Source organism: Oncorhynchus gorbuscha, linkage group LG03 (assembly GCF_021184085.1).
Source record: "Oncorhynchus gorbuscha isolate QuinsamMale2020 ecotype Even-year linkage group LG03, OgorEven_v1.0, whole genome shotgun sequence".
Taxonomy (NCBI): Eukaryota; Metazoa; Chordata; class Actinopteri; order Salmoniformes; family Salmonidae; genus Oncorhynchus; species Oncorhynchus gorbuscha.
Window position 1 is genome coordinate 5,566,650 of NC_060175.1, and position 15,093 is coordinate 5,581,742.

General features: G+C 41.3%; 1 protein-coding gene across 10 annotated transcripts in view; it reads left to right on the top strand.

Moving 5' to 3' along the window:
• atp2b2 (ATPase plasma membrane Ca2+ transporting 2) overlaps nucleotides 1–12,939 on the top strand; it is a 352,981-nt gene extending 340,042 nt beyond the window's left edge. For 4 of the 10 annotated variants that reach the window (XM_046338715.1, XM_046338752.1, XM_046338724.1 and 1 more), the window contains one exon: nucleotides 8,373–12,939. In XM_046338715.1, the coding sequence (XP_046194671.1) occupies nucleotides 8,373–8,702 (330 nt within the window). In that variant the 3' untranslated portion in view covers nucleotides 8,703–12,939. Of the gene's footprint in view, nucleotides 1–498; nucleotides 548–8,372 lie in introns of all 10 variants that reach the window. The other 6 variants (XM_046338731.1, XM_046338748.1, XM_046338751.1 and 3 more) reach the window with 4 other exon arrangements.
• The last annotated feature ends 2,154 nt before the right edge of the window (nucleotides 12,940–15,093 follow it).

The following is a 15,093-nucleotide window of genomic DNA, read 5'->3' on the forward strand; positions in this document are numbered from 1 at the left end:
CTCTCAGGTTGCCAGATCTGTTTTGGTTTAAGGTATCTCTCAGGTTGCCAGATCTGTTTTGGTTTAAGGTATCTCTCAGGTTGCCAGATCTATTTTGGTTTAAGGTATCTCTCAGGTTGCCAGATCTGTTTTGGTTTCAGGTATCTCTCCAGATCTGTTTTGGTTTAAGGTATCTCTCAGGTTCTGGTCAGGTTATGTAGACTGGATAGATCTGCCAGATCTGTTTTGGTTTAAGGTATCTCTCAGGTTGCCAGATCTGTTTTGGTTTAGGGTATCTCTCGGGTTGCCAGATCTGTTTTGGTTTCAGGTATCTCTAGCTAACTGGATGATAAATGACAGCTGGTTGATTGTATAACGGGTGGCATCTCTGAAGACAGTTTCTACTTTCTTTTCTATTCTTCATTTTCTTTTACACTTCTTGACATATTCTGTTCATCTCTGTGACTCCTCCCCCCAAGAGAGTTATTGTCTCATTGTTACATGTCTTTGTTTTCCCAGAGTGCTAAGAGTGGAATGAGGCTACCGCCCACGTCGTGAATTTCAGGTTGTGAGTTTTCGTCCATTGTTTGACAAACTTTGATGTTAAAATGAATTCAACCACAAAATAAATTAAAAAAACTCACCGGGCTGGGTAAACATTCAAGTATAAGCCAATGGTATCATCTGTTACTGTGCTGTTTCAGCCAATGGTATCATCTGTTACTGTGCTGTTTCAGCCAATGGTATCATTTCTTACTGTGCTGTTTCAGCCAATGGTATCATTTCTTACTGTGCTGTTTCAGCCAATGGTATCATTTCTTACTGTGCTGTTTCAGCCAATGGTATCATCTGTTACTGTGCTGTTTCAGCCAATGGTATCATCTGTTACTGTGCTGTTTCAGCCAATGGTATCATCTGTTACTGTGCTGTTTCAGCCAATGGTATCATCTGTTACTGTGCTGTTTCAGCCAATGGTATCATCTGTTACTGTGCTGTTTCAGCCAATGGTATCATCTGTTACTGTGCTGTTTCAGCCAATGGTATCATCTGTTACTGTGCTGTTTCAGCCAATGGTATCATCTGTTACTGTGCTGTTTCAGCCAATGGTATCATCTGTTACTGTGCTGTTTCAGCCAATGGTATCATTCATTATTTACAGGGGGGAAACTGGATGCTGGTTTTCTCTTCTCGTTACAGCTGAGAAGACAAGACGGAAATAGGAGGCAGAGAATCGCCTCTCTCGCTCTCTCTTTCCTGTGTCCAGTCGCTCTCTCTTTCCTGTGTCCAGTCGCTCTCTCTTTCCTGTGTCCAGTCGCTCTCTCTTTCCTGTGTCCAGTCGCTCTCTCTTTCCTGTGTCCAGTCGCTCTCATCTTTCCTGTGTCATCAGTCGCCTGTAGCTCTTCTTTCCTGTGTCCAGTCGTCCCATCTCTCTTTCCTGTGTCCAGTCGCCTCTGTAGCCAGTGTCTTCTTTCCTGTGTCCAGTCGCCCATTCTCTCTTTCCTGTGTCCAGTCGCTTCTTTCTCTTTCCTGTGTCCAGTCGCTTCTCTCTTTCCTGTGTCCAGTCCCATTCTTTCTGCTTTATGTACTCTCTTTCCTGTGTCCAGTCGCTCTGTCCCATTCTTTCCTGTGTCCAGTCGCTTTATGTACCTCAGAGGGCCTCTTTCCTGTGTCCAGTCGCTCTCTCTTTCCTGTGTCCAGTCGCTCTCTCTTTCCTGTGTCCAATCGCTCTCATGGTCCTGTCTTCTCTGTTCTGTCATCTTTATGTACCTCAGAGGGCCTGTAGCCAGTGTCCCATTCTTTCTGGTCTTTATGTACATCAGAGGGCCTGTAGCTAGTTGTCCCATTCTTTCTGGTCTTTATGTACCTCAGAGGGCCTGTAGCTAGTGTCCCATTCTTTCTGGTCTTTATGTACCTCAGAGGGCCTGTAGCTAGTGTCCCATTCTTTCTGGTCTTTATGTACCTCAGAGGGCCTGTAGCCAGTGTCCCATTCTTTCTGGTCTTTATGTACCTCAGAGGGCCTGTAGCCAGTGTCCCATTCTTTCTGGTCTTTATGTACCTCAGAGGGCCTGTAGCTAGTGTCCCATTCTTTCTGGTCTTTATGTACCTCAGAGGGCCTGTAGCTAGTGTCCCATTCTTTCTGGTCTTTATGTACCTCAGATGGCCTGTAGCTAGTGTCCCATTCTTTCTGGTCTTTATGTACCTCAGAGGGCCTGTAGCCAGTGTCCCATTCTTTCTGGTCTTTATGTACCTCAGAGGGCCTGTAGCTAGTGTCCCATTCTTTCTGGTCTTTATGTACCTCAGAGGGCCTGTAGCTAGTGTCCCATTCTTTCTGGTCTTTATGTACCTCAGAGGGCCTGTAGCTAGTGTCCCATTCTTTCTGGTCTTTATGTACCTCAGATGGGCCTGTAGCTAGTGTCCCATTCTTTCTGGTCTTTATGTACCTCAGAGGGCCTGTAGCCAGTGTCCCATTCTTTCTGGTCTTTATGTACCTCAGAGGGCCTGTAGCTAGTGTCCCATTCTTTCTGGTCTTTATGTACCTCAGAGGGCCTGTAGCCAGTGTCCCATTCTTTCTGGTCTTTATGTACCTCAGAGGGCCTGTAGCTAGTGTCCCATTCTTTCTGGTCTTTATGTACCTCAGAGGGCCTGTAGCTAGTGTCCCATTCTTTCTGGTCTTTATGTACCTCAGAGGGCCTGTAGCTAGTGTCCCATTCTTTCTGGTCTTTATGTACCTCAGATGGCCTGTAGCTAGTGTCCCATTCTTTCTGGTCTTTATGTACCTCAGAGGGCCTGTAGCCAGTGTCCCATTCTTTCTGGTCTTTATGTACCTCAGAGGGCCTGTAGCTAGTGTCCCATTCTTTCTGGTCTTTATGTACCTCAGAGGGCCTGTAGCCAGTGTCCCATCCTTTCTGGTCTTTATGTACCTCAGAGGGCCTGTAGCTAGTGTCCCATTCTTTCTGGTCTTTATGTACCTCAGAGGGCCTGTAGCCAGTGTCCCATCCTTTCTGGTCTTTATGTACCTCAGAGGGCCTGTAGCCAGTGTCCCATTCTTTCTGGTCTTTATGTACCTCAGAGGGCCTGTAGCCAGTGTCCCATCCTTTCTGGTCTTTATGTACCTCAGAGGGCCTGTAGCTAGTGTCCCATCCTTTCTGGTCTTTATGTACCTCAGAGGGCCTGTAGCCAGTGTCCCATCCCGTCTCGTGGCTTCACGCTGTTTGGTTTGATCTGAGTTTATGTACTGTACGTTATGCTGATATGACTGACTGTGGCCACAGTGTATACCTTTTTCATCGCTCATTGAGAACGGTCTGATTTCTTTGACTGTTTTCTGGGATTTTTTCCCCCCTCCACTTTACCTCCTTTTGAGCCCAAAAATCAAGAAGATTAAGAGTACCCCAGAGTACTCAGTCAATCCTAAAAATGTTAGTTCTGACAATATTGGTCTGGTAAGACGTAGATGAAACTACAACCATTCCCTAAAAACAGCAGCTGAGAAACACATACTTTTTTTTTCAAGAATGTTTAATTAAAGAGTTTCATGCTTCTATCATTAAACATGGAACATAATTCCCCTCGCATCTAATTGACTTTTTAAACATCAGTGGCACAGCATTCCTCTTAAAAGTTATGGTTAGCGTAATAGACATCTGAATCGAAAGGGATTGTAGTAGATGTCATGAAGCGTTTACTCTCACTGGCCAGTTTATTAGGTACACCCACCTAATACCGGGTTGGAACCCCCCCCCCCCCCTTCCCCCCTTTTCCTCCAGAACAGCCTTATTTCTTCGGGGTATTCTACAAAGTGTTGGGAAAGGTTTCACAGTGATGTTGGTCCATGCTGACGCGATGACATCACACAGTTGCAGTAGATTGGACGGTGGTACATTCATGCTGCTGACAGCCCGTTCCATCTCATCCCATTATGATCTATAGGGTTGAGGTCTGGAGGACTGACCAGGACACTCTAGTAAACTGAACTCGCTGTCTTGTTCCAGGCCATGTTTTTCCACTCCTCCATTATCCAGTGTTGGTGATGGCGTTGCCCACTGGAGCCGCAGCTTCCTGTTCTTAGCTGACAGGAGTGGAACCCTGGTGTGGTCGTCTGCTGCAAATAGCCAATCAGTAACAGGGATGATGAACGAGTTGTGTTTTCCAAGATGTCGTTCTGCACACCACCGTTGGACTGTGCCGTTTCGTGGTCCGACCTGTTAGCAGGATTCTTGACGTTTTATCTGAGCTGTTTTATCGCCCACAGGGCTGACTGGATGTTTATCGTTTTGTCGCACCCTGCTCCGTAGACGCTCGTGTATGAAAAGGCCAGGAAGGAGGACGTTTGTTAGATCCTGGATCTGACGTGCTTGGCACCGACCAATCATCTAACGTTTCATCATACAGTAACTGAATGTCCTGATGCCTGTTAGCTTTACATAACGCGCCACGACCACCTGACTGTAGAGTTATATATATATTTTTAAGTGATCCATTTTTCGTGACCGGGGTGGTGTACCTAATAAACTGTGCCGGTGAATGTATTTCCATTCAGAACCGCTAATTTAAATTAACCAGTGAAAGTGAAATAAATATTTTTTTTAAAGCAAAACATATTTACAAAAATTATTTAGAAAAAAAAACAAATAATTAATTAATAATAATTAATAATTAATAATTTAAAAAATTAGAAAAAAATACAAATAATTCATTAATAATAATTAATAATTAATAAAAAATAATTTAGAAAAATATTCGTTAAATTTAATCCATTTATGTAATTAATATATTTTATGTGTGTTATGGTACTATAACATAATGCTTTTATGTGTATTTTTCTCCAATAAAAATCATAAAAGACAAATGGAAGAAAACAAGCACTACTTTGGGGCTTATACTTGACTGTTTGCTCAGACGTGCATGGAGTTGAGCTCGGAGAAACAGACCTCTGGTCGTGTTGTACAGCTATGTGTCTGTGTGCCTGTGTTCTGTTCATCACCGCATGGTCCCTGTTGCATGTTTCACGTTGTCATGTTCGTTGTCTGGTCAGGTTGGTTGGCTGTTGAAGCTTGTGGTCTGCTTTCATTGTGCTACACTCACTGTGTTCCTTTCCCAGCACCCCCCCCCTGTCTCCTCATATCTCCTTCAAAAAAACCTGGACATTCCTCCTTTATGTCCAACTATGTCCATATGTATCCAGTCTCTGTGGATGTCCCACCCATCACTCCCTGTCCTTGTATGGTCCATCTCACTTCCAACCTCCTACAATGGATCTGAAGTACAAACTCTTCCTCCTCCTACCATTACTGACCTCCGACCTCCAGAGGTCTTCAACTTGCATGATTTGTATTTCTGTGTGCAGTTTATTAATGTGACTTACCTCTACAGGTGTATCTCACATTGGATCATTTCTTTATTAACGTGACTTACCTCTACAGGTGTATCTCACATTGGATCATTTCTTTATTAATGTGATTTACCTCTACAGGTGTATCTCACATTGGATCATTTCTTTATTAATGTGACTTACCTCTACAGGTGTATCTCACATTGGATCATTTCTTTATTAATGTGACTTACCTCTACAGGTGTATCTCACATTGGATCATTTCTTTATTAATGTGACTTACCTCTAGGTATAATGTGTCTTATCTCTATAGGTATAACGTGTCTTATAGGTATACCGTGTCTTATCTCTAGGTATAACGTGTCTTATATCTAGGTATAACGTATCTTATCTCTAGGTATAACGTATCTTATCTCTAGGTATAACGTGTCTTATCTCTAGGTATAACGTGTCTTATAGGTATAACGTGTCTTATAGGTATAACGTCTCTTATAGGTATAACGTGTCTTATCTCTAGGTATAACGTGTCTTATATCTAGGTATAACGTATCTTATCTCTAGGTATAACGTGTCTTATCTCTAGGTATAACGTGTCTTATCTCTAGGTATAACGTATCTTATCTCTAGGTATAACGTGTCTTATCTTTATAGGTATAACGTGTCTTATAGGTATAACGTGTCTTATAGGTATAACGTGTCTTATAGGTATAACGTGTCTTATAGGTATAACGTGTCTTATAGGTATAACGTGTCTTATCTCTATAGGTATAACGTGTCTTATCTCTATTGGTATAACGTGTCTTATCTCTATAGGTATAACGTGTCTTATCTCTATAGGTATAACGTGTCTTATCTAGGTATAACGTATCTTATCTCTATAGGTATAACGTGTCTTATCTCTAGGTATAACGTGTCTTATCTCTAGGTATAATGTGTCTTATCTCTAGGTATAACGTGTCTTATCTCTAGGTATAAGGTGACTTACCGCTAGAGGTATAACGTGTCTTATCTCTAGGTATAACGTGTCTTATCTCTAGGTATAACGTGTCTTATCTCTAGGTATAACGTGTCTTATCTCTAGGTATAATGTGTCTTATCTCTAGGTATAACGTGTCTTATCTCTAGGTATAACGTGTCTTATAGTTATAACGTGTCTTATCTCTCTAGGTATAACGTGTCTTATCTCTCGGTATAACGTGTCTTATAGGTATAACGTGTCTTATCTCTCGGTATAACGTGTCTTATCTCTATAGGTATAACGTGTCTTATCTCTAGGTATAACGTGGCTTATCTCTATAGGTATAACGTGTCTTATCTCTAGGTATAACGTGTCTTATAGGTATAACGTGTCTTATCTCTCGGTATAACGTGTCTTATAGGTATAACGTGTCTTATCTCTAGGTATAACGTGTCTTATAGTTATAACGTGTCTTATCTCTCTAGGTATAACGTGTCTTATCTCTCGGTATAACGTGTCTTATAGGTATAACGTGTCTTATCTCTATAGGTATAACATGTCTTATCTCTATAGGTATAACGTGTCTTATCTCTAGGTATAACGCGGCTTATCTCTAGGTATAACGTGTCTTATCTCTATAGGTATAACGTGTCTTATCTCTAGGTATAACGTGTTTTATCTCTAGGTATAACGTGGCTTATCTCTATAGGTATAACGTGTCTTATCTCTAGGTATAACGCGGCTTATCTCTAGGTATAACGTGTCTTATCTCTATAGGTATAACGTGTCTTATCTCTAGGTATAACGTGGCTTATCTCTAGGTATAACGTGTCTTATCTCTATAGGTATAACGTGTCTTATCTCTAGGTATAACGCGGCTTATCTCTAGGTATAACGTGTCTTATCTCTATAGGTATAACGTGTCTTATCTCTAGGTATAACGTGGCTTATCTCTAGGTATAACGTGTCTTATCTCTATAGGTATAACGTGTCTTATCTCTATAGGTATAACGTGTCTTATCTCTAGGTATAACGTGGCTTATCTCTAGGTATAACGTGTCTTAACTCTATAGGTATAACGTGACTTGGCTCTATAGGTATAGTGTGACTTACCGCTAGAGGTATAACGTGTCTTATCTCTAGGTATAACGTGTCTTATCTCTATAGGTATAGCGTGACTTACCGCTAGAGGTATAAGGTGACTTGGCTCTATAGGTATATATTGTCTTAACTCTATAGGTATAATGTGACTTATCTATATGGGTATAACGCGTCTTATCTCTATGGGAATATATTGTCTTAACTCTATAGGTATAACGCGTCTTATCTCTATGGGTATAATGTGACTTATCTATATGGGTATAACGCGTCTTATCTCTATGGGTATATATTGTCTTAACTCTATGGGTATAACGCGTCTTATCTCTATGGGTATATATTGTCTTAACTCTAGAGGTATAATGTGTCTTATCTCTATAGGTATATCGTGTCTGATCTCAAGAAGTATATCATGTCTTAACTCTATAGGTATAACGTGACTTATCTCTATAGGTGTACCGCCCTTATCTCTATAGGTATAACGTTACTTATCTCTATAGGTGTACCGGCCTTATCTCTATAGGTATAACGTGTCTTATCTCTATGGGTATAACGTGTCTTATCTCTATGGGTATATTGTGTCTTATCTCTATGGGTAAAACGTGTCTTAACCGTGTGTTAATCGTGTGTTAACGTGTGTTACCTTGTGTTTTGCCTATGACCTTCTGTTTAGGTGCGTGTCAGATCAGTGAGTTGTGTACCATATTGTACTGTATTATACTGTACTATACTGTATTGTACTGTACTATACTGTATTATACTGTACTATACTGTATTATACTGTACTGTACTGTGAAAGCAGACCACCGACTGCAGTTTCCTCTTCCTCCTCCACTTCCTCTTCCTCCTTTTCCTCCTCCCTAACCCCCTCTGACTTTATCTGACCATCTCTCAGAGGATTCTCTACCTCTCCCAGAGTCAATCCTTCCTGACGGTTCTTATTTGCTCTCCTGTGTTTACTCCCCCCCCCTCCCTCCCTCCCTCTTCTCTCCCTCCCTACAACAGATTCGCGTCGTGAACGCATTCCGTAGCTCCCTCTACGAAGGCCTTGAGAAACCAGACTCTAGACCGTCCATCCATAACTTCATGACCCACCCAGAGTTTAGGATAGAAGACACCACGCCTCACATCCCCCTGATAGACGACACTGACCTGGAAGAGGACCCTGCGTTGAGGATGATCCCTCAGTCCCAGACAGGCAGCCAGCCCCAGTCCCCCAACAAGAAAAACAACGCCGTTGACAGCGGCATCAACCTCACCATCGACACCACCAGTAAATCAGCTGCATCCTCCGGCCCAGCCAGCCCACTGCACAGTCTGGAGACCTCCCTCTAGTGGCCAGCCGACTGCACAGTCTGGAGACCTCCCTCTAGTGGCCAGCCCACTGCACAGTCTGGAGACCTCCCTCTAGTGGCCAGCCCACTGCACAGTCTGGAGACCTCCCTCTAGTGGCCTGCAGCTGGCTGGTGACGACCTCATCTGCAACCTTGGAGACACCAGCCCACTGCACAGTCTGGAGACCTCCCTCTAGTGGCCTGCAGCTGGCTGGTGACGACCTCATCTGCAACCTTGGAGACACCAGCCCACTGCACAGTCTGGAGACCTCCCTCTAGTGGCCTGCAGCTGGCTGGTGACGACCTCATCTGCAACCTTGGAGACACCAGCCCACTGCAGCCCTTGGAGACCTCTAGCAAACACCTTCTGACAGCCTGGCTGGTGGAGACCTCCGTCTGCAATCTGGAGACCTCCTTCACTGCCATTTGGAGACCTTTCCCTACTGCAATATAGAGCTTTCTCTACTGCAATATAGAGCTTTCTCTACTGCAATATAGAGACCTTTCTCTACTGCAATATGGAGACCTTTCTCTACTGCAATATAGAGACCTTTACCTACTGCAATATAGAGTCCTTTCTCTACTGCAATATAGAAACCTTTCTCTACTGCAATATAGAGACCTTTCTCTACTGCAATATAGAGACCTTTCTCTACTGCAATATAGAGACCTTTCTCTACTGCAATATAGAGACCTTTCTCTACTGCAATATAGAGACCTTTCTCTACTGCAATATAGAGAGCTTTCTCTTGAGGCCTGGTGGAGATATCTACTGCAGCCTGGTGGCTCCCACACTGCAGGTTGGAGACTTCTGTCTTTCAGTCTCTTGGATACCTCCTTTGTCTGCAGTTTGGAGACCTTCCTCTTGCCTCAGTCTGTCTCCTGCAATCTCTCCTCCTGTACCTGGAGAAAACATCATACCACACATACAATCAGAAAGCACAACAAAGCCAACACACAGGACATGTGTGTGTACTGTGTGTGTGTCTGTGTGTGTGTGCGCAAGCTGCTGACTGACTGAACCATGTTTCTAGCAGCAGTGAAGAGGAGAACCAGAAAGTGATTGAAAAGACGGCATAAACTTACAACCCACTCCTCTCTCCGTCCTCACATTAACAATGACTGTTTCTCCTAATAGATTCAATTAAAAACATTTATTATTGCTCCTGCATGAATGTACATTATCCAATGTTTTTATTTAAATAGTTTTTTAATTTGATTGGGTGGGTGAGAAGTGGATTGCTTCTTTAAGGCAGCTTTATTCCGATCGTTGGTCTGCGAGTTCTTTAAGTGTAAAAATGTATTTGGTTTATAAAAATGAGACGTGTGTCAAGGCCGTAGGACTCAACAAGCACAGTAGATTTACACCTGTTGGAAAAGAGGAACCCATAAATAAATAACATTTCTTAAACTTATGATATATATATATATATACAGAGTTTATCTTAATTTGTTGGCATGTTGCCTTGTATCTGCTTCGATGGCTCTAACTACTTTTAACTTATTTATGTCCTTAAGAGAATGTCATTGGTTTACAACACCCGTAGGTACTTCCTGGTTGATTTGTAGGGTTCCAAACCATTCAGCAGATGTCGTTGGGGAAAAAAAAAACGCAAGTTGTTTGAGTTCTTCTCATTGGTGTTTATAATATAACGTGTACTGAACTTGCCTGCTATCAAATACTGTAGATATTTTTTAGAGGATAACAAAAGAAAACCAAAATATTATGGGATGTAATAATTCATGTTAGTTAATATTATATGATTGTTGGGATGAACTTTGAACCTTTGTTTCCAAACAGAGATGTTAATAAGACCAAAAGGTTTTATTTCTTTAATTACAATTTTTCTTATTTTTGCGTTCAAAGCTTGAAATGTAACTTAAATTGAGACTTACTCTGAGCTGAGAGGCCGAACAGGCTTTCTATAACGGACATGTCTCCTATATAAAAACTGCTAGTTTTAAGGATTTTTACATTTTATTTTGTGTGACCATCAAAGGCTGCAATGGATTTATATTAGAAATTGCAAACTATATTTGGTTTATCTGTATAGAAAAATCTAAAAGTTGTGTTGAAAATCTTGTGATATAATGTGTCGATTGATTGTTTTATTATTTTATTGATTTCTTGTTTTCCTTTTGAAAAATAATAAGAAAAAACAACACACGGCGATCCAAAGCTATTGGCATTTTGAACGAGTAAAAAAAATATATAAAAAAATTAACTAGTGATGCTTCAACTCTTTATCAACAACAAAAAAAAAAATATAAAAAAAAAATAATAATTCCTCACTATCAGGATATGAATGAAATCCCTTTTTGGTGTGCTTTTAGATGTGTTTCTGTGGTGTTTTAACCAAGCTTGTCTTCCTGCCTTCACCGAGTCAACTCTAGCATCTCAACACTATTCACTTAGTTGTTAGAACTATTTATTGTGCTTTAAAAAACATTTTTTAAAGGATGTGGGAGATTACAAAAGTCTGCACACTTAACTTACTAGATATCAAAAGGCACAGAGGCGTTCATAGCACACATTCTTGTGTTATTGTAATATTCCTACAACCAATTGGAGTCATTGAAAAGCATGATGAAATATGCTCAATATGCAAGTTGAACCAATCCCAATCGTTCTACTCTAAATGACTCCTGTGGTAATTATACGTTGACCTGATTTCTCTTTTATTAAACTAATTCTGCCGTCGGATTCGGAGAGGGTGCACAAGCTTTCAACACTTAGCTCAGGCCTGTTGAACAAGCTAAGGACTGGTTGTTGTTGTTGTTGTTGTTGTTGTTGAAACAGCTCTATTTTCATTCAGAAATGGTCTATCTTGACTTCTGCAGTTGCTTTTTAAAACCGCTTGATTTTTTATTTTGTGTATTTATTTATTTTCTCCTTCGGGTAAAACATTTATTATTTTATTTTTTAACATCACATCTATACATTCAAGCTATACGTTCAGCTTTCAGGGGATGCAACAGTGTGTTCCATGTACATGTCTTCTAAGAGGAATGTCTTCTAGGAGGAATGTCTTCTAGGAGGAATGTCTTCTAGGAGGAATGTCTTCTAGGAGGAATGTCTTCTAGGAGGAATGTCTTCTAGGAGGAATGTCTTCTAGGAGGAATGTCTTCTAGGAATGTCTTCTAGGAGGAATGTCTTCTAGGAGGAATGTCTTCTAGGAGGAATGTCTTCTAAGAGGAATGTCTTCTAAGAGGAATGTCTTCTAGGAGGAATGTCTTCTAGGAGGAATGTCTTCTAAGAGGAATGTCTTCTAGGAGGAATGTCTTCTAGGAGGAATGTCTTCTAGGAGGAATGTCTTCTAAGAGGACATACACACAACGGTCCATCCGTCCAGGCTAGTGGGCTGTACTTTACTAAACTCTGCTTGTACTCTAAGCAATTCCTCCATAGCAGAATTCATTACTGATCATGAGCCCCCCGTATTCACAAAGCAACTCAGGTCTAGGATCAGCCCCCCCCCCCACCTACTCCCCTCAAACGGATACTAGATTACATCTCCTGTTCTGAGACACTTTGTGAATATGGTCCCTGAGCCATTCTAGTCTCAACCAGACCACCAGGCCCTGTATTCATAACGTTTATCATAGTATGAGTTCTGATCTAGGATCAGTTTGACCTTTTTTAGATAAGATTATTATAGAAAAATGGGTGGGGGGGGGGCTGATCCTAGACCAGCAATCCTACTCTGAATACAGGCTCAGACCTCAGTCTGTTCATCATGTCAACATACACACGCTTCACGAAACACATCCAACTAAAGTTATAAATAATAATAATGATCCTAATAAGGAGGACACTTCTTGCAATATGTCACCTGCCTCTGTGTACTTTACCTAGCAGCCATTTTTTTTTTTTTTGTGGAATAAAGAAAGCGTCAAAATGCCACCGGTGAAATGTGGCGTTCTGGCCGATTTGATGAGTATAAATGATAAGTTTCTTTCCCGGCATCCTACATCTTGTTTTTAATGAATTGTTTTATCTATACAATAATTGTAAATAAAGAACTCAATGTTTTTTGTTCATTTAATACTATGCAAAAAGTCAGTAAAAAGAAATGTGATGTAAATTATTTTCTAGCTTGACGAACGTTATACGAACTGTGACTCTTGTTGCTGGTTGACTGTCCGTTACCACGACTCCCAAGACAGGAGCAAAGCGCAAGTGAAGAAGAAATTAACAATGAAAAAAAGCACTAAATAAATTTCTAGAGCAGCATGAATCAGATTGGTGTTGTGACCTGTGTCGTGTGGTGATTGGTTCTCAGAATGGTGTTGTGTCGTTTGGAGTCTGTGTCGTGATTGGTTCTTAGAATGGTGTTGTGACCCGTGTCGTGTGAAGTCTGTGTGGTGATTGGTTCTCAGAATGGTGTTGTGTCGTGTGGAGTCTGTGTCGTGATTGGTTCTTAGATTGGTGTTGTGACCCGTGTCGTGTGAAGTCTGTGTGGTGATTGGTTCTCAGAATGGTGTTATGACCCGTGTTGTGTGGTGATTGGTTCTCAGAATGGTGTTATGACCCGTGTCGTGTGGTGATTGGTTCTCAGAATGGTGTTGTGTCGTGTGGAGTCTGTGTCATGATTGGTTCTTAGAATGGTGTTGTGTCGTGTGGTGATTGGTTCTCAGATTGGTGTTATGACCCGTGTCGTGTGGTGATTGGTTCTCAGATTGGTGTTATGACCCGTGTCGTGTGGAGTCTGTGTGGTGATTGGTTCTCAGATTGGTGTTATGACCCGTGTCATGTGACGTCTGTGTGGTTCTCAGATTGGTGTTATGACCTGTGTTGTGTGGAGTCTGTGTGGTGATTGGTTCTCAGATTGGTGTTGTGACCCGTGTCGTGTGGTGATTGGTTCTCAGATTGGTGTTGTGACCCGAGGGTCTCGGTGTGATCTTTGATTTCCTTATTCCGGGGTGAAGTTTCCTCTAGGTACAAATCAATGGATCAGCTTTCCCTCCCCAATACTCACATTCATTATTAGTGGTGAAAATGCTAAATTTACCCAAGATCAGTGGTGAAAGTGTCGGTGTTCTTTGGTTTTCTTGGCTTGCAGCTGTTCAGAGTAAAGATATAAGATATATCAAATTAGTGTAACACTGTATTATATTGAAACACTGTAACAATATTCAACTCTAGCTAAATCTCATATTTTAACTCTTAATAATATCTTTGGTTAAAAATATCAATAATACATACGGTATATATGGTTATTTACGGTGAACTGATTTAAACGTGGGGTTTTATTGGACTGCAATAAGAGTTGAAATGGCCGAGAGCTAATTACAATGCAATGCCCGGGAGTCTAATTACAATGCAATGCCCGGGAGTCTAATTACAATGCAATGCCCGGGAGTCTAATTGGGCTGGAACTGGTCAAGTGTATTCAGCTGGCGTCATGGACAGAGTGAATTATCAGATGGGGAATGTACTGTGGGACAGTAGCTCCTATTGGATAGGATAAAGTAATCCTTCTCACCCCCCCCCCCCCATTAAAAGATTTAGATGCACCATTGTAAAGTGGCTGTTCCACTGGATGTCATAAGGTGAATGCACCAATTTGTAAGTCGCTCTGGATAAGAGCGTCTGCTAAATGACTTAAATGTAAATGTATTGGATGAGGTCATGTCATTCCAATTATGTGTTGTGTTGTTTCCTCGATAGCCACGAGATGGTGGTGTTTAACAGGACATTTGACACGCTCATATTATCTGATTACATACCTGAGGAGAAAACTATATTTGCCATAGTGCTCGACCTCATAAACCCTATTTGCTATAGTGCTCGACCTCATAAACCCTATTTGCTATAGTGCTCGACCTCATAAACCCTATTTGCTAGTGCTCGACCTCATAAACCCTATTTGCTATAGTGCTCTACCTCATAAACCCTATTTACTATAGTGCTCGACCTCATAAACCCTATTTACTATAGTGCTCGACCTCATAAACCCTATTTGCTATAGTGCTCGACCTCATAAACCCTATTTGCTATAGTGCTCGACCTCATAAACCCTATTTGCTAGTGCTCGACCTCATAAACCCTATTTGCTATAGTGTTCTACCTCATAAACCCTATTTGCTAGTGTTCTACCTCATAAACCCTATTTGCTAGTGCTCTACCTCATAAACCCCATTTACTATAGTGCTCTACCTCATAAACCCTATTTGCTATAGTGTTCTACCTCATAAACCCTATTTGCTAGTGTTCTACCTCATAAACCCTATTGCTAGTGCTCTACCTCATAAACCCTATTTGCTATAGTGCTCTACCTCATAAACCCTATTTGCTAGTGTTCTACCTCATAAACCCCATTTGCTATAGTGCTCTACCTCATAAACCCTATTTACTATAGTGCTCTACCTCATAAACCCTATTTGCTATA